This window comes from Pan troglodytes, chromosome 10 (assembly GCF_028858775.2).
Source record: "Pan troglodytes isolate AG18354 chromosome 10, NHGRI_mPanTro3-v2.0_pri, whole genome shotgun sequence".
In the NCBI taxonomy this organism is placed as follows: domain Eukaryota; kingdom Metazoa; phylum Chordata; class Mammalia; order Primates; family Hominidae; genus Pan; species Pan troglodytes.
The window spans coordinates 117,194,686-117,218,078 of record NC_072408.2 but is presented as its reverse complement, the minus strand read 5'-3'; the positions used below and the strand labels follow the sequence as shown (position 1 = coordinate 117,218,078).

The window sequence follows — 23,393 nt, the reverse complement described above, 5'->3', positions numbered from 1 at the left end:
CTCAGGGCCAATTTTTCTCCTTCTCATCTGGTCATTCCCACCTACTCCCCCACTGAAACTTCTACCTATCAGTCTCTTCCCACACAAGACAAATGGTTCTTGGACCAAAGAAAATATCTTCTTCCAGCCTCACAGGCCCATTCTATTCTGTCGTCATTTCATAACCTCTTCCATGTAGGTTACAAGCTGCTAGCCCTCCTCTTAGAACCTCTCATTTCCTTTCCATTGAGGAAATCTATCCTCAAGGAAATCACTTCTCAGTGTTCCATCTGCTATTCTACTACTCCTCAGGGATTGTTCAGGCCCCCTCCCTTCCCTACACATCAAGCTCGGGGATTTGCCCCTGCCCAGGACTGGCAAGTAGACCTTACTCACATGCCCCAAGTCAGGAAACTAAAAAACCTCTTGGTCTGGGTAGACACTTTCACTGGATGGGTAGAGGCCTTTCCCACAGGGTCTGAGAAGGCCACCGCAGTCATTTCTTCCCTTCTGTCAGACATAATTCCTCGGTTTGGCCTTCCCATCTCTATACAGTCCGATAACGGACCGGCCTTTGCTAGTCAAATCACCGAAGCAGTTTCTCAGGCTCTTGGTATTCAGTGAAAACTTCATACCCCTTACTGTCCTCAATCTTCAGGAAAGGTAGAATGGACTAATGGTCTTTTAAAAACACACCTCACCAAGCTCAGCCTCCAACTTAAAAAGGACTCTGTCAAGGATAGAGCCCAAAAACTCACCAACCAAGCAAGTAATTATGCTGAACTCCCTTGAGCACTCTCTAATTGGATGTCCTGGGTCCTCCCAATTCTTAGTTATTTAATACCTGTTTTTCTCCTTCTCTTAATTCAGACCTTGTGTCTTTCATTTAGTTTCTCAATTCATACAAAACTGCATCCATGCCATCACCAATCATTCTATACGACAAATGCTCCTTTTAACAACCCCACAATATCGTCCCTTACCACAAAATCTTCTTTCAGCTTAATCTCTCCCACTCTAGGTTCCCACACACCACCCCCAATCCCACTTGAAGCAGCCCTGAAAAACATCGCCCATTATCTCTCCATACCACCCCCAAAAATTTTCGCTGCCGCAACACTTTACGACTATTTCGTTTTATTCTTCTTGTTAACGTAAGAAGACAGGAATGTCAGGCCTCTGAACCCAAGCCTGCATGTGTACATCCAGATGGCCTGAAGTAACTGAAGAATCACAAAAGAAGTGAAAAGGGCCGGTTCCTGCCTTAACTGACCCCTGACCTAGCAACTGATGTTATCTATAGACTATAGAAAGACATTGTGAAACTTCCCGGTCTGTTTCACTCTGACCACCGGTGCATGTCATGTACCCCCTGCTTACTCAATCGATCACGACTCTCTCACGCGGACCCCCTTAGAATTGTGAGCCCTTAAAAGGGACAGGAATTGCTCACTCGGGGAGCTCGGCTCTTGAGACAGGAGCCTTGCTGATGCTCCCAGCCGAATATACTCCTTCCTTCTTTAACTTGGTGTCTGAGGAGTTTTGCCTATGGCTCGTGCTGCTACCATCCCGCCTGCACCCAGGTGAAACAAACAGCCTTGTTGCTCACACAAAGCCTGTTTGGTGGTCTCTTCACATGGACGCACATGACAGTGGTGGCAGGCGCCTGTAATCCCAGCTACTCGGGAAGCTGAGGCAGGGAGAATTCCTTGAACCCGGGTGACAGAGCATGCAGTGAGCTGAGATTTTGCACTCCAGCCTGGGCGACAAGAGCAAAACTCCGTCTCGAAAAAAAGAAAAAAGAAAGTTCACAGTGATGATGCCCACCAAAATCAAATAGAAGGTCTCACACATCCAGGAAACTAGAGTAGGGGATGAGATGGGAAAAGGATCTACAGGAGCTTCAACTGTGACAAAATGTTAACAGCTGAAAAAGTTGACTGATGAAGATACACTGTGATTTTTTCAGAGCATTTTTTTTTGCATCTATTACTGTAAAAATCAAATGAAAACAAAATCTAGACCAAAACGACTGTCTCCTTCAAGAAAGGAGCGATAGGCTAGATCTGAGAGGATGATTGTGGAGAGTATTCGGACTCTGACTCAACGACCTAAACTGCCTCATTGGCTCAGTTACCTCCCTGGTCCCTGTATACATTTGAGTTTGCGATCCAACATAATTAACCAGTCGATCTGATTCCAAGTCAACCATTTAACAACCTGAGCACAAAATTTAAGCAGGCAGTTTCTTCCCTTGTGGGAAGGGAATGACAACTTCAACTTTATGGATTGTTGTGAGCGTCCAATAACTTGTGTAAAACTTTCCTAAAACGTTAAGTGTGCCAGACACATGCTGGTTTATATGGGTATCAGCTAATTCCTGGATCCAGCCTCTATTTCCACGGATCTAGGGAATAATTTTACATGGGGAAATATGCCCCTCAAACCAAGGAGTTCCTGCAGGGCCGAAGCCTGACTTGGCAGGAACACAAAACACCTGAGGAGGGGCGCGGCGGCCCTAGCCTGGTGCGCATGCGCCACTGTAAAGGCCGTTAGGTCTGTCCCTGGCTCCCGATTAGAATATTTAATTCCAGTTGGAGCGTTTTTCCTCACCTTACTGTATTTTATTTCGGTAAATACCCACACATTTTAATTTCTGAGAGGCACAAATTCCTCTCAGACTCATTCAAATTGACCGAGTAGTCTTATAAGGTGCCTTTTGTCTCATTGTAAATCCTCAGTAAAGTTTGCAGTTTAGGATGATAACGTGATTTTTGCGTAAAAATAACAACTCATTTCACCTGAAAAGGACCACGACAGGAGCAGGGACTCGAGTTTCTTTTTATTCGGGCACTTCAGTAGTTACCTCTTGCTTGGGGGTGGTGCCGCGTGTGGACCCGATGGACCCCGGCGACGCCGCCATTTTGGAGTCTTCCCTAAGGATCCTCTACCGGCTTTTCGAGTCAGTGCTGCCGCCGCTGCCCGCGGCTTTGCGGAGCAGGATGAATGTGATAGACCACGTGCGGGACATGGCGGCCGCGGGGCTGCACTCCAACGTGCGGCTCCTCAGCAGCTTGTTACTTACAATGAGTAATAACAACCCGTGAGTTGAGGCGGGTAGCTGCCTGGGGCTGAGGAGAAAGCCGCGGCGGTTTGGGAGCGGGGGCTCAGGGCACGTGGGAACAGGCGGGAAGGAGCGGCCGCCGGCGCCAGCGGAGGCTCCGGGGTCTGCGAGGGCGTCCTGGAGCGGAGCAGACTTCGGAGCGCAAGTTGGGTTCACTGGGTGCCGGCGTCAAGTCCCCGCGGGGATGTGGCGAGCGGCGGCTTGGAGACATAGAAGGCAGAGGCTCTGAGGACGACCCAGGCGAGGGTTTCCTGAGGCACCTGTCGCGGGGCAGCGCGACTGTCACATCGCTAGGCTGAATCCTTCCCTCTCGGCTCCTTCCAGAAGAACGTTTTTTTCTCTCGCTGCAGCTCAGGGACCCAGCCTCCTGGTTTTTATGCGCTGGCCCCCGCATCTGAGATTGGTCCCCCCGTTAAGTGTATCAGGAGGGTCCACTTTCTCGCCTTGGGAAACCCCTGAAAACGGGGCCGGGCGCGGTGGCTCACGCCTCTAATACGAGCCCTTTGGGAGGCCGAGGCGGGAGGATTGCTTGAGCCCAGGAGTTCAAGACTAACCTGGGCAACATAGGGAGACTCTGCCTCTACGAAAAGTAAAAATTAAACAATTAGCCGGGCGTGATGGTGCGTGCCTGCGGTCCCAGCTACTCGGGAGGCTGAGGCAGGAGGATCGCTTGAACCCAGGAGGTCGAGGCTGCAGTGAGCCGTGATCGCATCACTGTCCTTTACCGTGGGCGACAGAACGACAGCCTGTCTCAAAAAAAAGGAAACGGGAGACTCCATTAATGGGTGGGCGTGGCGCCTTTCTTGTTTCCTTGAAGCACTGAGCTGATTCCATCCTTGAGTGCATGTCCCTCTCCTGCGTAAAATCCTTTATTGGCCGGGCGCAGTGGCTCATGCCTGTAATCCCAGCACTTTGGGAGGCCGAGGCGGGCGGATCACGAGGTCAGGAGATCGAGATCATCCTGGCTAACGCAGTGAAACCCCGTCTCTGCTAAAAAAATACCAAAAAACTTTAGCCAGGCGTGGTGGCGGGCGCCTGTAGTCCCAGCTACTCGGGAGGCTGAGGCAGGATAATAGCGTGAACCCGGGAGGCGGAGCTTGCAGTGAGCCGAAATAGCACCACTGCACTCCAGCCTGGGCGACAGAGCGAGACTCCGTCTCAAAAAAAAAAAAAAAAAAAAAAAAAAAATCCTTGATTGCACTTATGAAAATTCTTTCCCATGGCCTCTGAAGGCAAATATCTGCCCTCCACTCTCTGCGACTTCATCTCATTACTCTGTTCACTGCCCTCTAGCCTCCCTGGCTATTCTGTTATTTGTTTTTATTTGTTTATTTATTTTTATTTTTTTGAGACAGCCTCGCTCTGTCGCCCATGCTGGAGTTCAGTGGCGCAGTCTTGGCTCACTGCAGCCTCCACTTCCTGGGTTCAAGCGATCCTCCTGCCTCAGCCAACCAAGTAGCTGGGATTACAGGCGAGCGCCACACGCCCAGCTAATTTTTGTAATTTTAGTAGAAACGGAGTTTCACTATATTGACCAGTCTGGTCTTTTTTTTTTTTTTTTTTTTGAGACGGAGTCTCGCTCTGCACGATCTTGGCTCACTGCAAGCTCTGCCTTCCGGGTTCACGCCATTATCCTGCCTCAGCCTCCTGAGTAGCTGGGACTACAGGCGCCCGCCACCGCACCCAGCTAATTTTTTTGTATTTTTAGTAGAGACGGGGTTTCACGGTGGTCTCGATCTCCTGACCTCGTGATCCGCCCGCCTCGGCCTCCCAAAGTGCTGGGATTACAGGTGTGAGCCATCGCGCCCAGCCGGCCAGTCTGGTCTTCAACTCCTGACCTCTGGTGATCCCGCCGCCTCGGCCTCCCAAAGTTTAAGGATTACAGGCGTGAACCATCGCTTCTGGCCTCTTTGTGTTATTTGAATGCACCAAGCGTGTTCTCTACTCTGGGCCCTTGTACTTGCTGTTCCTCCTGCGACGGTCCTCATCTCAGCGTTGCCTCCTCCTTCAGGTTTTAGCCTGGATATCTCTCCTAAAGAGCCTTCTCTGACTCCCAGGACTCTCGGGTACTCCCACTTTTCTACCCTTCGCATCACCCACCAATTGAAAGCGCAGTGGCTGTGCGCAATAAGCACTCACATGCTTATTGAGTGTGTTGAGGAAGTGAGTACAACCTCAGGGAGGTGAAATACCCTTGTCCAAGTTCACACATCCAATAAATGGAGGAGTACGATGTCTGGACCTGGTCTTCTCTGACTGGAGAGTCTCCATTCTGAGCCACCAGTCTGCTACCTCCAAATGGCGTTATAATGGAAACTTCTACTCTGTAGATGTATTAGTGTTTGGCCTGCTGTAGAAGCTGGTCTAGGTCAGAAGGGAAAAGTCCTTTAAGTGCTTACAATGCAGCTGCTGCTGCCCATTGGATTTTCATTAGTGCACTTTGGTGTTTTGTTTTGTTTTGCTTTTCAGACAGAGTCTTGCTTTGTTGCCCAGGCTGGAGTGCAGTGGTGCGATCTCGGCTCACTACAGCCTCCACCTCCCAGGCTCAAGCGATCCTCCCACCTCAGCCTCCTGAGTAGCAGGGATTACAGATTCGCACCACCACGCCCAGCTAATTTTTTTTTGTTGTTTTTTTAAATAGAGATGGGGTTTCATCATGTTGGCCAGGCTTGTCTGGAACTCCTGACCTCAAGTGATCCCCATGACTTAGGCCTCCCAAAGTGCTTGGATTGCAGGCGTGAGCCACCGAGCCCGGCCTCATTAATGTGCTTTGGACCTTACTAGTGAGACCCATCATTTTGCCACCATCCACTTCATGTTGACAGGAGCCCTGGTCTCTGTCAGCCTTACGTGTTTATTCTGGAGCCTTTCACTTGGTTCTGAGTGATTTGACAAAGCATACAGTTTCCACGTTTGGAGATTTAGGCCCTAGTTACTCTTAGTTCTTAAAGATGTTACAGGATAGTTTGAAACAGTTTAATTCTCTGGCTAGACGAAGTTTAGCCCATGCTTTTTCATATTGGGTTAGATTGGCAGTTTCCTAGCTTCAGGACATGTTTAAGTTCTGACCTTCATGATTTATACTTTAAAATTTCTTGTGGAATAGGAATAGACACTGTTAAATTCAAACAGTGGAGAAGGGGCATGCAGATCAGTATCTTTACCTGAGTCTTGAACATCACCCCAACATTTCCTTTCTCCAGAGGCAATAACTATTTTTTCGTGTGTCTTTACAGAGATAACTTATGCATGTGTAAGTAGACATGTATGTTATATGCATATCTGAATGCTTTCTGTGGATGTAATAATACTTTTGTATCTAAGCATCAAATGGTTATTTCTCACTACATACATAGAATCACAGAGTTTGAAGAGAACTTAAGTCATCTAGAGTATACTCTCTTTTTGTTGCTTTTTTTCTGTTTTTCTGGGGAGACTGAGTCTCGCTCTGTTGCCAGGGCTGGAGTGCAGTGGCGTGATCTTGGCTCACTGCAACCTCCGCCTGCTGGGTTCAAGCAGTTCTCCCTCAGCCTTGCAAGTAGCTGGGATTACAGGCGCCCACCACCATGCCTGGCTAATTTTCGTATTTTTATTAGAGACGAGGTTTCAACATGTTGGCCAGGCTGGTCGAACTCCTGACCTCAGGTGATCCTCCCTCCTTGGCCTCCCAAACTGCTGTGATTACAGGCGTGAGCCACTGCGCCCGGCCCCCCCCCCCTTTTTTTTTTTGTCTGAGACAGAGTCTCTCTCTCGTCACCCAGGCTGGAGTGCAGTGGTGGGATCTTGGCTCACTGCAACCTCCACCTCCCAGGTTCAAGCGATTCTCCTGCCTCAGCCTCTAAGTAGCTAGGATTATAGGCATAAGCCACCGCACATGGCCACAATAATGCAATTCTGTGGGTTTTAGTGTATTTACAAAATTGTATGATCATCACCATGATCTAACTCCAGAAGGTTTTCATTATCCCAACAAAAAGAAACCCTGTGTCTATTAGTAATCACTCTCCAATTGTCCCTTCCTCCCGCAAACACTAATGTATGATACCTGTTTGTTTGTTTTTTTTTTTAAGAGACAAGATCTCACTATGTTGATCAGACTCTAGGCTCAAGCAGTCTTCCCACCTCAACCTCCCAAAGTGTTGGGATTACAGGTGTGAGCCACTGTGCCTAGCTTGTTGAGAAATTAACTATCTACAGAATTATTCGACTCGGCTGGGCGCAGTGGCTCACGCCTGTAATCCCAGCACTTTGGGAGGCTGAAGCGGGTGGATCATGAGGTCAGGAGTTTGAGACCAGCCATGGGCAACATGGCGAAACCCCGTCTCTACTAAAAATACAAAAATTAGCTGGGCGAGGTGGCAGGTGCCTATAATCCTAGCTACTCGGGAGGCTGAGGCAGAAGAATTGCTTGAACCCGGGAGGCGGGGGTCGTAGTGAGCCGAGATTGTGCCACTGCATTCTAGCCTGGGCGACAGAGTAAGACTCCTTCTCAAAAAAAAAAAAAAAAAAAAGAATTATTCAGCTCACTCTGTTCTTTCATATAAGCAACTATAACTTTGTTTTTCTTGTTTTTGTTTTTGTTTTTGGAGATGGAGTTTGGCTCTTGTTGCCCAGGCTGGAGTGCAATGGCACACTATCTCGGCTCACCGCAACCTCTGCCTCCCAGATTCAAGTGATTCTCCTGCCTCAGCCTCCCGAATAGCTGGGATTACAGGCATGTGCCACCACGCCAGGCTAATTTTGTATTTTTAGTAGAGACAGGGTTTCTCCATGTTGGTCAGGTCCTGAACTTAGGTGATCCACCCACCTTGGCCTCACAAAGTGCTGGGATTACAACAGGCATGAGCCACCATGCCCGGCCTGCTATAGTTTTTACTTGTCAAAGAAAAACAGTAAACTTCTTCCTCTTATTTGGGAAGGAGTGGAATTGGAGGTTGAAAATATGAGTTCCTCATTAGGAATGGTGGTCAACTTCTAGGCAGGTTATAATTCTTGACTGTAATACTCAAGGTTAAACAGTTTTAAAACATTGGTTCCTTTACGCTGTCCTGAAATCCCTGAGACTCCAGGAGGTAAGAATTCTAGTGCTAGTGAAGTTTACTTTTTTTTTTTCTGAGACAGGGTTTCATTCCCTGTTGCCCAGGCTGGTGTACAATGGCATGATCTTGGCCCACTGCAACTTCTGTCTCCTGGGCTCAAGCGATTGTCCTGTCTTAGCCTCCTAAGTAGCTGGGATTACAGGCATGCACCACCATGCCTGGCTAATTTTTGTATTTTCTTTTTTTTTGAGACAGAGTTTCACTTGTCACCCAGGCTGGAGTGCAGTGGCACGATCTTGGCTCACCACAACCTCTGCCTCCTGGGTTCAAGTCATTCTCCTGCCTCAGCCTCCCAAGTAGCTGGGATTACAGGCACTCGCCACCGCACCTGGCTAATTTTTGTATTTTTACTAGAGACGGGGTTTCATCTTATTGGCCAGGCTAGTCTCAAACTCCCAACCTTCAGTGATCTGCCTGCCTCGGCCTCCCAAAGTGCTCGGATTACAGGTACAAGCTACTGAGCTCAGCCTAAATAAACTTTTATCAAGGCCAATCCTCTTGCTATCCCATTGGCTTTCCCAATCTTTTTTTTTTTTTTAAGACAGAGTTTCACTCTTGTCGCCCAGGCTGGAGTGTAGTGGCGCAATCTCAGCTCACAGCAACCTCTGCCTCCCGGGTTCAAGCGATTCTCCTGTCTCAACCTCCCGAGTAGGTGGGATTACAGGCATGCACCACCACACCCGTCTAATTTTGTATTTTTAGTAGAGAGGGTTTCACCATGTTGGTTAGGCTAGTCTTAAACTCCTGACCTCAGGTGATCCGCCTGCCTTGGTGTCCCAAAGTGCTGGGATTACAGGCATGAACCACCACACCCAGCCCCCCATTCTCCTTTTATAGTGGCATTTTCTTTAGTTTTTAGTTTTTTTTGTTTTTTTTTTTTTTTGAGACGAGATCTCACTCTGTCGCCAGGCTGGAGTGCGAGTGCAGTGGCGCGATCTCGGCTTACTATAACCTCCACCTCCTGGGTTAAAGCAATTCTCCTGCCTCAGCTTCCCGAGTAGCTGGGACTACAGGCGCCTGCCACCACTCCCAGCTAATTTTTGTATTTTTAGTAGAGCTGGGGTTTCACCGTGTTGGCCAGGATGATCTCGATCTCGTAATCTTGTGATCTGCCTGCCTCAGCCTCCCAAAGTGGTGGGGTTACAGGCGTGAGCCACCGCGCCTGGCCTTTCTTTAGTATTTGAAGAGCTTTCAGGTTTTTTCAAACTTCTTTTTGTGCATTGGTTTTTTTTTGTTGTTGTTGAGACAGAGTCTGGCTCTGTCGCCCAGGCTGGAGTACAGTGGCATGATCTCGGCTCACTACAAGACTCCTGGGTTCATGCCAGTCTCCTGCCTCAGCCTCCCAAGTAGCTGGGACTACAGGCGCCTGCCACCACGCCTGGCTAATTTTTTGTATTTTTTAGTAGAGATGGGGTTTCACCGCGTTAGCCAGGATGGTCTCGATCTCCTGACCTCGAGATCCGCCCCCCTCAGCCTCCCAAAGTGCTGGGATTACAGGCGTAAGCCACCGCGCCCAGCCTGTGCAGCCTGTTTTTAAAAAGGATTCAAAGTGGTGAGGTTTCTCTGTACGTCATCTTAATATGAGAGTATGGATAGATATATCTCAGACTGTTAAAAGGGCCTGGTGGCCAGGCATGATGGCTCACGCCTGTAATCCCAGCACTTTGGGAGGCCGACGCAGGTAGATCACTTGAGGTCGGGAGTTTGAGACCAGCCTGGCTAACGTGGCGAAACCCCATGTCTACTAAAAAAAAAAACAAAAATTAGCTGGGCGTGGTGCCATGCGCCTGTAATCTCAGCTACTCGGGAGGCTGAGGAAGGAGAATCACTTGAACCCGGGAGGTGGAGGTTGCGGTGAGCCGAGATCGTGCCACTGCACTCCAGCCTGGGTGACAGAGTGAGAATCTATTTCAAAAAAAAAAAAAGAAGCTGGGGGAGCTTGGATTGAAAGGGAGGAAAAGATGTATTACATTTTCTCTTGTTTTGTAGTGAGTTATTCTCCCCACCTCAGAAGTACCAGCTTTTGGTGTATCATGCAGATTCTCTCTTTCATGATAAGGAATATCGGAATGCTGTGAGTAAGTATACCATGGCTTTACAGCAGAAGAAAGCGCTAAGTAAAACTTCAAAAGTGAGACCTTCAACTGGAAATTCTGCATCTACTCCACAAAGTCAGGTAATTGGAGATAGAATTGTGATTTATTTATTTATTTTTTTTTTGAGAAAGACTCTAAGAATTTAGAACAGGGTCCCCAGGCCCCAGTGCCTGGTCTGTTAGGAACCAGACTGCACAGCAGGAGGTGGGTGGAGGGCTAGTGAATATTACTGCCTGAGCTCCACCTCCTGTCAGATCAGCTGCGGCATTAGATTCTTATAGGAACACAAACCCTATTGTGAACTACACATGCTAGGATCTAGGTTGTGTGTTCCTTATTATAATCTGTCTAATGCCTGATGATCTGAGGTGGAACAGTTTCATCCTGAAACCACCCCCTCACCCCCTATCTGTGGAAAAATTGTCTTTCATGAAACTGGTCCCTGGTGCCAAAAAGGTTGGGGACCTCTGATTTAGATGATAGCTGATTAGATGTAGAAGATGAGGCCAGAAGCTGGGCGCAGTGGCTCACGCCTGTAATCCCAGCACTTTGGGAGGCCTAGGCGGGCGGATCACGAGGTCAGGAGATTGAAACCATCCCGGCTAACACGGTGAAACCCCGTCTCTACTAAAAATACAAAAAATTAGCTGGGCATCTTGGTGGATGCCTGTAGTCCCAGCTACTTGGGAGGCTGAGGCAGGAGACACCAGCCTGGGTGACAGAACGAGACTCTGTCTCAAAAAAAAAAAAAAAAAAAAAAAAGAAGATGAGGCCAGGCACAGTGGCTCACACCTGTAATCCAAGCACTTCCAGAGGTGGAGGTAGGAGGACTTGAGGTCAGGAGTTTGAGACTAGCCTTGGCAACATAGTGAGACCCCTGTCTTTACAAAACTGGGCATGGTGGCACACACCTGTAGTCCTAGCTACTCAGAAGGCCAATGTGGGAGGATCGCTTGAGACTAGGAGTCTAAGACTGCAGTAAATCATGTTTGCACCACTGCATTGCAGCCTGGGCAACAGAGCGAGACCCTGTCTCAAAAAAAAAAAAAAAAAAAAAGAATTGCTGGGTCATATGATAACTCTATGTTTAACGTTTTGAAGAACTGTCATATTGTTGGAATAACGTTTCAAAGAAATATTTCCATTGTCTTTTAGTGTCTTCCATCTGAAATTGAAGTGAAATACAAAATGGCTGAATGTTATACAATGCTAAAACAAGATAAAGATGCCATTGCTATACTTGATGGGATCCCTTCAAGACAAAGAACTCCCAAAGTAAGTTGAATGTTTATGTGTTTTTCTCCTCAGCTCTCCTAACCCTGCTCCCTCTCTCCATGTTTTCTCATGCATTAAGGAGTCCGTGTGAACATTTTACCCATGATTCTAATTCTCATTTTCTTCCTCTTCATGGAGTGGGGGTGGGGGACCCTGAAAATCCAGCTGATGAAAATGATAGCTGGAGAATACTACACATGCTTATTCTTTGTTTTTTCTTTTTTCTTTTTTATGTTTAACTTAATTTAATATTTTTTGAGGCAGAGTCTCACTGTCACCCAGGCTACAGTACAGTGTTGTGATCCTGGCTCACTGCAGCTTCAATCTCCCAGGCTTAAGCAGTCCTCCCACCTCAGCCTCCCAAATAGCTGGGATTACAGTTGCATGCTGCCACAGCCAGCTAATTTTTTTTTTTTTTTTGAGATGGAGTTTCACTCTTGTTGCCCAGGCTGGAGTGCAATAGCATGGGGGCTCACTGCAACCTCCATCTCCCAAGTGCAAGTGATTCTCCTGCCTCAGCCTCCCGAGTAGCTGGGATTATAGGCGCCTGCCACCACGCCAGGCTAATTTTTTTGTATTTTTAGTAGAGATGGAGTTTTGCCATGTTGGCCAGGCTGGTCTTGAACTCCTGACCTCAGGTGATCCGCCCACCTTGGCCTCCCAAAGTGTTGGGATTACAGGCGGGAGCCACCGCACCTGGCCAATTTTTTTTATTTTTGGTAGAGACAAGGTTCCACTGTGTTGCCCAGGTTGGTCTCAAACTCCTGGGCTCAAACTGTCCTCCCACTTTGGCCTCCCAAAGTGCTGGGATTACAGGTGTGAGACGCCACTCCAAGCCTATTTTTTATTTTTGTTTTGTTTTTTTGTTGTTGTTTTGAGACAGAGTCTTGCTCTGTTGCCCAGGCTGGAGTGCAGTGGTGCGATCTCGGCTCATTGCAACCACCACCTCCCGGGTTCAAGTGATTCTCCTGCCTCAGCCTCCTGAGTAGCTGGGACTACAGGCACCCACCACCATGCCCAGCTAATTTTTGTGTTTTTGGTAGAGACAGTGTTTCACCATATTGGCCAGGCTGGTCTTGAACTCCTGACTTTGTGATTTGCCTGCCACGGCCTCCCAAAGTGCTAGGATAACAGGCGTGAGCCACCATGTCCGGCTATTTTTTTTTTTTTTTTTTTTTTTTGAGAGGGAGTTTCACTCTTGGTGCCCAGGCTGGAGTGCAATGGTGCAATCTCAGCTCACTGCAACCTCTGCCTCCCGGGTTCAAGCAGTTCTCCTGCCTCAGTCTCCCAAATAGCTGGGATTACAGGCATGCGCCACCATGCCCAACTAATTTTGTAATTTTAGTAGAGACGGGGTTTCTCCATGTTGGTCAGGCTGGTCTTGAACTCCCGACTTCAGGTGATCCACCCACCTCGGCCTCACAGAGTGCTGGGGTTACAGGTGGGAGCCACCATGCCCGGCCAATTTTTTTTTTTTCTTTTTTTTAAATAGAGATGGTCTCCACTATTTGCCCAGGTTGGTCCCAAACTTCTGGGCTCAAGTTGTCCTCCCACCTTAGCCTCCCAAATTGCTGGGATTACAGGCAGGAGCCACTGCACCTGGCCTCCTTGTGTTTGTTTTTGTTTTTAAGTGAAAGTGAGTTTATTAATAAAATAAAGGAATAAAGAATGGCTACTCCATAGGCAGAGAAGCCTTTGATATTTCTTATTATAGGAAATAATGATTTATTTGCAAAACACTTCCAGGTGGCAAAAATACTTTTTTAGAACTTCATTTTTTGCCTTCCATAGGTGTACACATTTGGTAATGGGGGTGGTTTTATTCCTTTGTTTTCAAAATTAATACTGTAAGATTCTTTTATCCTTATTTATGTGTAGAATATGTCTTTGTGTTTGATTCAGCAGCATATTATAGTGAAGAAAACACCTTTAACTAAAATCAAAAGATCTGGTGTCGGCTGGGCATGGTGGCTCATGCCTGTAATCCCAGCACTTTGGGAGGCCGAGGTGGGTGAATCATCTGAGGTCGGGAGTTCGAGACCAGCTTGACCAACATGGAGAAACCCCGTCTCTACTAAAAATATAAAATTAGCCGGGTGTGGTGGCGCATGCCTGTAATCTCAGCTACTCCGGAGGCTGAGGCAGGAGAATCACTTGAACCCAGGAGGCAGAGGTTGCGGTGAGCCAACATGGTGCCATTGCACTCCAGCCTGGGCAACAAGAGTGAAACTCCATCTCAAAAAAAACAAAAAAAAAAACAAAAAAAGATCTGGTGTCTAGTTTGAGTTTAGGTGCATACAAGCTGTGTGCAGTGTGAACTTGGGCAAGTTACCAATTTGTGAGCTTTACTACTTTTTTATTTATAAAATGAGAAGAATAGTATTTTTTCTGTTACTTTTATAAATACCAAATTCATGAATGTGAGAATATATCAGTATTTAATATTCTAATAATACTGTCATGTCTCCTGCCTTGCTCATTTTATTGAAAAACTGTTTTGTGCAACTTGTGCTTAACAATAAGGAATTTTATAGGTAAAATGACAGGTGCATCCTCCTGCCTTTAAAAGATACGAAATCTAAGCAGTAGGGGCCTGGTGTATTTTAGTTAGTGCTGCTTCATCCAAGTCTTGCTGAACTTTAAAAGTAACCAAACTTGATGAGAACATGTTTAAGCACCTCCTCATATTAAGGTATTATTTACTATTTTCTGAGTTTTTGAAGCTATTTCTTCAGTATGATGGTGGCTGCTATTAAAAACACTTGAAAGTTTATTATGAATTAACCTCTCTCATCATAAGCCTGGATGCTGTATACTAAATCCTGTTCTGGTAACCTATGAAAGTCTTCTCTTACTCCAAGAATAATCTTGTTGCACAGATGAAGAATGTCTGCTGCAGTATTCAAGGTATCTTCCTTTTGTAAGAAGTCTTTTTTTTTTTTTTTGAGGTGGAGTCTTGCTGTGTTGCCAGGCTGGAGTGCAGTGGCACAATCTTGGCTCACTGCAACCTCCACCTCCCGGGTTCAAGCGATTCCCCTACCTCAGCCTCCCGAGTAGCTGGGACTACAGGCGTGTGCCACCACGCCCGGCTACCTTTTTGCATTTTAGTGGAGACAGGGTTTCACCATGTTGGCCAGGATGGTCTCGATCTGACCTTAGGTGATCCGCCTGCCTTGGCCTCCCAAAGTGCTGGGATTATAGGCGTGAGCCACCACGCCCGGCCAAGAAGCCATTTTAATTATAAACTTTGAAGGATACTATTCCTTACTTTATTAGACATATACCATAATCTCCTTCATAATGACCTGTGGATATTTGTAGGACTTTTTTTTGAAAATAGTAATGGCAAAGCATCTCAGCTTTATAGCATCCACTGCTTGATTTTCATTGCCATCATTCTTAAAGCACCTATATGAGTCTGCATTTGTCAGCAGTACATATCCTTCATTCTGTAGTGCTCTTACAGCTAGGAGCAAAGATGTGTGCCTCAAACATAAACCTATAACATTTACAGTTTTTCTTTCTTGTCCGTTAGGGAGTTAACTGGCTTCTCAGTCTATGTAAAGGACAAGGAAGTGAGTCAAAATGTGTCTAAATGAATGTCTGTTAATATATGGTAAACATCGCCACATATTCCCTCACATTTTAAAGGAAAATTCCAGTGTTAGATTATTAAATCTTGGTAAATCTTCACCTTTTAAGAGTAAACATACCAACATAGAATTTCTTACTCAGTTTTTAGAAAATGATGACTGCTTGTGTTTATAACTGGTGGAATGTGGCTTTATGATGTTTTTAAGTGAGGATCTATTTTTAAAATAGTTGACTTTTTTTTGTTTGTTTGTTTGAGATGGAGTCTCTCTCTGTTGCCCAGGCTGGAGTGCAATGGCATGATCTCAGCTCACTGCAACCTCCGCCTCCTGGGTTCAAGCGATTCTCCTGTCTCAGCCTCCTGAGTAGCTGGGACTACAGGCGCGTACCGCTGCACCTGCCTAATTTTTTGTATTTTAGTAGAGACGGGGTTTCACCATGTTGGCCAGGCTGGTCTCGATCTCCTGACCTCGTGATCCACCCACCTCGGCCTCCCAAAGTGCTAGGATTAGAGGTGTGAGCCACTGCGCCCGGCCAATAATTGACTTTTTCATTAGGTATTACTCAAAACTCCTTCTTTTAAAGTGACAGTCAAGTAGCTTAAAGGAAATTTTGATATTTGTTGAGACAGATAGTCCATCAGTCATAGTTTGTTAATATAACCAGCAGTCAAGAAAGGATCTTAAATTTAACTTTTTATTCTTTACAAGTATTGACATCAATCCTGGAGTTTTCCTTTTAAGTATTTTTCTTTGCATTTTCAAAATAGTAGCCTAATATGGAAAATCTGAGGCCAAGTAAAAAATAGTTTTATTTTTAGTATTTCATTATTCCATTGTTTGAATTAGTGTGAATCAATGCTATATTAGATTGTTTTATATAATGTAGGTCTATAATTGGAACAGATGTTCTTTATCTTTAGAGCCACTCTTTCTAGTAAATATCTGGCATACCAAGCCACAGTTAAATCGAAGAGATTGGGGGTTGACCTTTTTTCTTTTGTGCCCTCACATTGACTGCTTCCTTAGGTTAATGATCTAGCAAATACTGTTGTGTTTAAAATCTACTAATTCTGCCAGACACGGTGGCTCACGCCTGTAATCCCAGCACTTTGGGAGGCTGAGGTGGTTGGATCACCTGAGGTCAGGAGTTCGAGACCAGCCTGGCCAACATGGTGAAACACCATCTCTACTAAAAATACAAAAAAAAAATTAGCTGGGCGTGGTGGCGGGTGCCTGTAATCCCAGCTACTCAGGAGGCTGAGGCAGGAGAATCACTTGAACCCAGGAGGCAGAGGTTGCAGTGAGCTGAGATCGTGCCATCGCACTCTAGCCTGGGTGACAAGCGTGAAACTCTGTCTCAAAAAAAAAAAATCTAATTTTAAATTGGAATATTGTGTTTATCTGTGTACTATTAGGAAGGTCTTTTATCACTTGCCTATAACTTCTACATTCTTAGAAACTTTTAGATTTTCTGTTTTTTTTTTTGTTTTTGTGGGTTTTTTTGGTTGTTTTTTGAGGTGGAGTCTCGCTCTGTCTCCCAGTCTGGAGTGCAGTGGCACGATCTCGGCTCACTGCAAGCTCCGCCTTCCGGGTTCACGTCATTCTCCTGCCTCAGCCTCCTGAGTAGCTGGGACTACAGGCGCCCGCCACCACGCCCAGCTAATTTTTTGTATTTTTTAGTAGAGACGGGGTTTCACCGTGTTAGCCGGGATGGTCTCGATCTCCTGACCTCGTGATCCACCCACCTCGGCCTCCCAAAGTGCTGGGATTACAGGCATGAGCCACTGTGCCCGGCCAGAACTTTTAGATTTTCTCATTTCCCAGTTGCATGTTAGGTAGGATTATTTTAATTTAGCTTTACAAAGTTACATATTTAAATTACGCTAAAATGAAGCTGTCTGCACTCACTGGATTTAAATAGTGTAGCTGATTTTTGTAGCATTACTTTAGTGAGTTAGTACCTACGGGCCAAAGCCTTAAGTGTTAGAAAGGCTAGAGTCTAGCCACAAGGGGAATTGTCAAAGAAAAGCCAAGTATTATACTTCTTTATCTGTCTTTCTGTATCATTTCCTTATTAGGAAAAACTGAGCTGATCCTTCTTAACTAGCTATGTCAAGAGTTTCTCACTTTCTTATGTGAGATAGTTCATCTTCTGTTTTAAGATCAAGAAAGAATCAAGTTAACTAGCGTTCTCTACCATTTCTTAAATGAATGTTATTCCAGTTTCCAGAGGGCAGCGTCTTTTGTTCAGATATTACTGGGCCTTGTGGGAAGGTAATGTGACTTTCCTCTTAGGGATGGGAGGAGCTAGGGAAAGGAAGGGCAGTAATTTCTTTTCTTTTTTTTTTTTAAGATGGAGTCTCACTCTGTAGCCCAGGCTGGAGTGCAGTGGCGTGATGTCGGTTCACTGCAAGCTCCGCCTCCCAGTTTCACACCATTCTCCTGCCTCAGCCTCCCGAGTAGCTGGGACTACAGGCTCCCGCCACCACGCCCAGCTAATTTTTTTGTATTTTTTAGTAGAGACGGGGTTTCACTGTGTTAGCCGGGATGGTCTCGATCTCCTGACCTCGTGATCCACCCCCCTCGGCCTCCCAAAGTGCTGGGATTACAGGCGTGAGCCACCGCACCTGGCCAATTTCTTCTTTCTTTTGAAGAATGGGGTCAGTCTGCCTTTATTTGCACAGGGTTGTGGGTAGATTTTCCAGTAAAAAGTAAATAACTGGTAATGAAAATTAGGACTTTTTCATGGTGAGAGATTTTCTTTGCAATATACACTTATTTTACTATCTGTTATTTGTGTTTGTACAGATAAACATGATGCTGGCAAACCTGTACAAGAAGGCTGGTCAGGAGCGCCCTTCAGTCACCAGCTATAAGGAGGTGCTGAGGCAGTGCCCATTAGCCCTTGATGCCATTCTAGGTAGAGATATTTCCTGCCTGTTTTCATGGCATGTTTACTGTCAAAGATAGTAGTTCTCAATCTTGCCTGTACATTAGAATAACTTTATTTTTTTAAAAGTTCCCCTCCAGAGAGTGATTTAGTAGGATTCCTGTTGTCACATATTCAATCAAGAAATACTTAATTATGGTTTTTGGCCGGGCATGATGGCTTACACCTGTAATTCTAGCACCTTGGGAGGCTGAGGTGGGTGGATTGCCTGAGCTCAGCAGGTCGAGACCAGCCTGGGCAACATGGCACAACCCCGTCTCTACTAAAAATACAAAAATTAGCCAGGCATGGTGGCGCGTGCCTGTAGTCCCAGCTTCTCGGAAGGCTGGGGCATGAGTATCGCTTGAACCCAGGAGGCAGAGGTTGCAGTGAGCTGAGATTGTGCCACTGCATTCCAGCCCAGGGGGACAGAACAAGACTGTCTGTAAAAGAAAAGAAATACTAAATTATGGTTTTTCTCTCACGCATCGCTCAGAATAGGGAAGCGGTTGCCTTTTAGCCAAGGGAAGATGTAGCCCGTTCTCCTTGCATGTGGAAGAGAGATATCGTGCCTTACTTTCTTTCTTCTGCTTTCTGTTGGTTTAGGCTTGTTGTCCCTTTCTGTAAAAGGGGCAGAGGTGGCATCCATGACAATGAATGTGATCCAAACCGTGCCTAACTTGGACTGGCTCTCTGTGTGGATCAAAGCGTATGCTTTTGTGCACACTGGTGACAACTCAAGAGCAATCAATACCATCTGGTGAGAGCCACAAAGTTAATTCAGTGTTCTTGAGGCCCTTTGCTTGTCTGGAAGTCTGATGTATCTGAAGTAGCAAAAAGAAAAATGAGATGCTTTGCTGTTGGTGCGGCAGCCAGTCTCTGGGATGTGTTAGTCTTTTATACTGAATGGTCCCAAATGTAATCATGTAATCATCTCTGTTGGAGACCTGTAAAAATAGAAATCTGACTGAGTTTAGCTCTGTGCCTGCACAGGTAGTAACCCTTGCAAAGCAAAGCAGGCTACCTTGGTGTGTCATTCTTTTTTTTTTTTTTTTTTTTTTTTTTTTTTGAGACAAGGTGTCTCTCTCTCTGTCTCTCTCTCTCCCCCCCCCCCCCCCAACCCAGGCTACAGTGCAGTGGCGCAGTCACAGCTCAGTGTAGCCTTGACCTGTCAATCTCCCGGGCTCAAACCATCCTGCTCAGCCTCCTGAGTATCTGGGACTACAGGCGCATGCCACCACACCCAGCTAATTTTTGTATGTTTTTGTAGAGATGGGATTTCACCATGTTGCCCAAGCTGGTCTTGAATTCCTGGGCTCAAGTGATTCTCCCACGTGGGCCTCCCAAAGTGCTGGGATTATAGACGTGAGCCACCATGCCTGGCCTTGGTGTATCATTCTTCAGCCTGGAAGAAAATCATTTTGCACTCACCAGAAGCTTAGTTTATTGCAGCGTCTAACCTAGCTTGCCTGCTTAGGACTAGGGATTTTCTTTATATTCAGATAAAGTTCAAGGACAAGAAGAGAATTGGGCTTGTGTTATGCAAAGTCATTTACTTGAGTAATAAATAGGTGTCACTTGTGAATGACATTACCTTTAACACCATGTAGCGTATGTTGTGTTCTGAAGAACTGCAACCACAAAGTTATTTGTTGGTACTGAGAGATTTCTGCTTTATTCTTTGTTTTTGCTATCCTGTCCTATATAACTTTTTTTAAAGTCATAAGCTTAAAGTTTTTTATTACGAAGAATTTTATATTTATGCAAAAGAAAATAGTATCTGTATGACCAATCATCCAGATTCAGCAACTAAGAGGATTTATAATAGATTTAAAGGTTCAATGTTTAATAAATATCTTAAAGTTCACTAGAGAAAAAATCCTTATTGCGAGATAACGTGGACCTATTGGGAAGCTTGGCAGATCTGTACTTCAGAGCTGGAGACAATAAAAACTCTGTCCTCAAGTTTGAACAGGCACAGATGTTGGATCCTTATCTGATAAAAGGTAAGTAATTCTTGGGGCAGGAAGACAGTGGCTGTTGTTGGGGGGCATCAGAGATAATAGGGAGAATATGCAGCATTAATACTCGATACCAAGTTTCATAGAAATGGTGTATAAAACTTATACTAGTCTTCTACTTTTTTTAGGTCATGACACATGTCTCTAACGCTTAGGTAATACCATTTGAGCAGCTGTTTTTGCTTGAATTCAAGTGTCTTCTCCCCACAGATCATTATTTGGCTTTTTTTCTTTTGAGGGGTTCATAGCTCCTCCTTATGACTTATAAATTTATGGTGTGCCTGACTGAGAATTTGGATGGCATCCCTAAAACCATAATATCCTTTTAGGGAATTTTGTTTTGCCATGTCCTTAGTATAATTAAAAAGGAATAAGAAAGGGATAAGGTGATAAAAGGCAGTAATTAGGCATGAACAACAGAAAAATCACTGATCTTGAAAAAGATTGCAGGTGAAGGGTAATCTTCACAGGGACCTCCAACAGATGGCAGTTAGGACACTGGCAGTGAGTTCTCAGGAATAGTGGGAAATAAGGTCAGATAGATATGCTGTCTATTTGTAAAGGTCCAAAAAAGGCCATCAGAAAAACAGGGCCTTGTGACAATAAACAGTCTTATGAGCTCTTAAGCCAGGGGAATGATGGAGCTGGGAAGGGGCCATCCCCAGCGTTTAGATGAGGAAGCAGATCTAGAAGGATGGATTTGTTTGCACAAGATCTCCCCTCGCCTCAAGTGCTTATTCCTCTTCTCGAAGCTGCCTGCACCCATGATGAAAATGATGTTTTAGAAATACTAGTCTGGCAACAGCTGGCAGCTTGGAATGGCAGTGGCAGCTTGGAATCTCAGACCCAGGCCCAGGGGCTAGCAGGAGCATTGCAGTAATCTTGGCTTGAGAGGAATTTTCATGGGAATCTGAAGGGATAGCAAGGGATGGAAGAGAATGGTGGCAAGAGATGGGTAACAGTGAGCATAGGTCCCTTTTTATAGAATGTGGGTGAGAATAAAGCGGGGGCTGCAGAGAGGCAGTGATTTTTTATTTGTTTGTTTGAGACGGAGTTTCACTCTTGTCGCCCAGGCAGGAGTGCAGTGGCACAATCTCTGCTCACTGCAACCTCTGCCTCCTGGTTAAAGTGACTCTCCCACCTCAGCCTCCCGAGTAGCTGGGATTATAGGCGCCCGCCACCACACCCAACTAATTTTTGTATTTTTTTAGAAGAGACGGGGGTTTCACCATGTTAGTCAGGCTGGTCTGCAACTCCTGACCTTAGGTAATCCACCCGCCTCAGTCTCCCTAAGTGTTGGGATTACAGGCCTGAGCCACTGCACCCAGCCTGAGGCAGTGATCTTTAATGAACTGCATTCTGGATAGAACTACGAGCTTTTTTCTGGAATAGGCCAACTTTTTCTGAGACTGATTGGCTTTTCAGCAGTGTATTTCTGATGGTCTAGAACTCTGGGAAGAGAGACCTTAGTTGATGCCTTTTTTGGGCCTTTTCTGGTTGGGTTAGGGTAGCTGTGTATCACACCACAGGATAGAAGGACAAGCACTTCCTGAAAACAGCAGGCTTTCAAATTGTGAGGTAGGTTGTTCTGCTCCTTTGGTTTTTGGTTGTTTTTTTTTTTTTTTTTTTTGTGAGACAGAGTCTCACAGGCTGGAATGCAGTGGTGCGATCTCAGCTCACTGCAACCTCCACCTCCTGGTTTAAGCAATTTTCTGCCTCAGCCTCTTGAGTAGCTGGGATTACAGGTGTGTGCCACCACGCCTGGCTAGTTTTTGTATTTTTAGTAGAGATGGGGGTTTCACTATCTTGGCCAGGCTGGTCTTGAACTCCCACCTCGGCCTCCCAAAGTGCTGGGATTATAGGCGTGAGTCACTGTGCCCGGCCTCCTTTGGTTTTGTTTTTGTTGTTAGAGACAGGGTCTCACTCTGTCACTCAGGCGGGAGTGGCACAAACATAGCTCACTGCAGCCTTGATCTCCTGGGCTCAAGCAATCCTCCTGCCTTAGCCCCCTGAGTAGCTGGGACCACAGGCATGTGCCACTGTGCTTGGCTAATTTTTTTTCTTTCTATTTTATTTTATTTTATTTTATTTTATTTTATTTTATTTTATGTTTTAGACATAGTCTTACTCTGTTGCCCAGGCTGGAGTGCAGTGGTGCAATCTCGGCTCACTGCAACATCTGCCCTCTGAGTTCAAGCAATTCTCCTGCCTCAGCCTCCCGAGTAGCTGGTATTACAGGCGCCTGCCACTGTGCCTGGTTAATTTTTTGTATTTTTAGTAGAGACGGGGTTTCACCATCTTGGCCAGGCTGGTCTTGAACTCCTGACCTCGTGATCCACCTGCCTCAGCCTCCCAAAGTGCTGGGATTACAGGCATGAGCCACCGCGCCTGGCCCTTTTTTCTTTTCTTTTTTTTTTTTTTTTTTTGAGATGGAGTCTCGCTCTGTAGCCAAGGCTAGAGTGCAGTGGCACGATCTCGGCTCACTGCAACCTCCGCCTCCCTGATTCAAGCGATTCTCCTGCCTCAGCCTCCTGAGTAGCTGGGATTACAGGCACACGCCACCATGCCCAGCTAATTTTTGTATTTTTAGTAGAGATGGGGTTTCACCTGTTAGCCTAGTCTCGAACTCCTGACCTCGTGATCTGCCCTCCTTGGCCTCCCAAAGTGCTGGGTTTACAGGCATGAACCACTGCACCTGGCCACTTGGCTGATATTTTAAAATTTCTTTAGAGACAGGGTCTCACCATATTGCCCAGGCTGGTCTTGAACTCCTGGGCCCAGGTGATCCTCCTGCCTCTGCCACCCAGAGTGCCAGGATTACAGGTGTGAGCCACCATGCCCAGCTGGGTTTTGCATTTTCTTTTTTTTTTTTTTTTTTTTTTTTTTTGAGACGGAGTCTCAGTCTGTCACCCAGGCAGTGCAGTGGCGTGATCTCGGCTCACTGCAACCTCTGTCTCCCTGGTTCAAGTGATCCTCCTGCCTCAGCCTCCCAAGTAGCTGGGATTACAGGCGCGTGCCACTATGCCCGGCTAATTTTTTGTATTTTCAGTAGAGATGAGGTTTCACCATGTTAGCCAGGATGGTCTCGATCTCCTGACCTCGTGATCCACCTGCCTCGGCTTCTTAAAGTGCTGGAATTACAGGTGTGAGCCACTGCGCCCAACCTGGGTTTTGCATTTTAATAGTCACTTTGTAGGAAACTGGAAATAGTAGTTGGAGGAGCCTGTGATGGTGGAAAGGGCTTAGCCCCTGCAGGAGCTGGGGCCTCAGCATGGGG

General features: G+C 46.1%; 1 protein-coding gene across 7 annotated transcripts in view; it reads left to right on the top strand.

Annotated features, from left to right (window-relative positions):
• The first annotated feature begins 2,129 nt into the window (after positions 1–2,129).
• The window catches only part of ANAPC7 (anaphase promoting complex subunit 7), a 30,870-nt gene continuing 9,606 nt past the window's right edge, over positions 2,130–23,393 (top strand). Inside the window, exons 1-6 of one of the 7 annotated variants that reach the window (XM_522528.7) lie at positions 2,130–3,082; positions 10,192–10,378; positions 11,454–11,573; positions 17,975–18,086; positions 18,702–18,855; positions 19,959–20,101. In XM_522528.7, coding sequence (XP_522528.3) covers positions 2,880–3,082; positions 10,192–10,378; positions 11,454–11,573; positions 17,975–18,086; positions 18,702–18,855; positions 19,959–20,101 — 919 coding nt within the window. In that variant the 5' untranslated portion in view covers positions 2,130–2,879. Of the gene's footprint in view, positions 3,889–4,920; positions 5,170–10,191; positions 10,379–11,453; positions 11,574–17,974; positions 18,087–18,701; positions 18,856–19,958; positions 20,102–23,393 lie in introns of those variants that run through there. The other 6 variants (XM_054663523.2, XM_016924184.3, XM_054663525.2 and 3 more) reach the window with 6 other exon arrangements.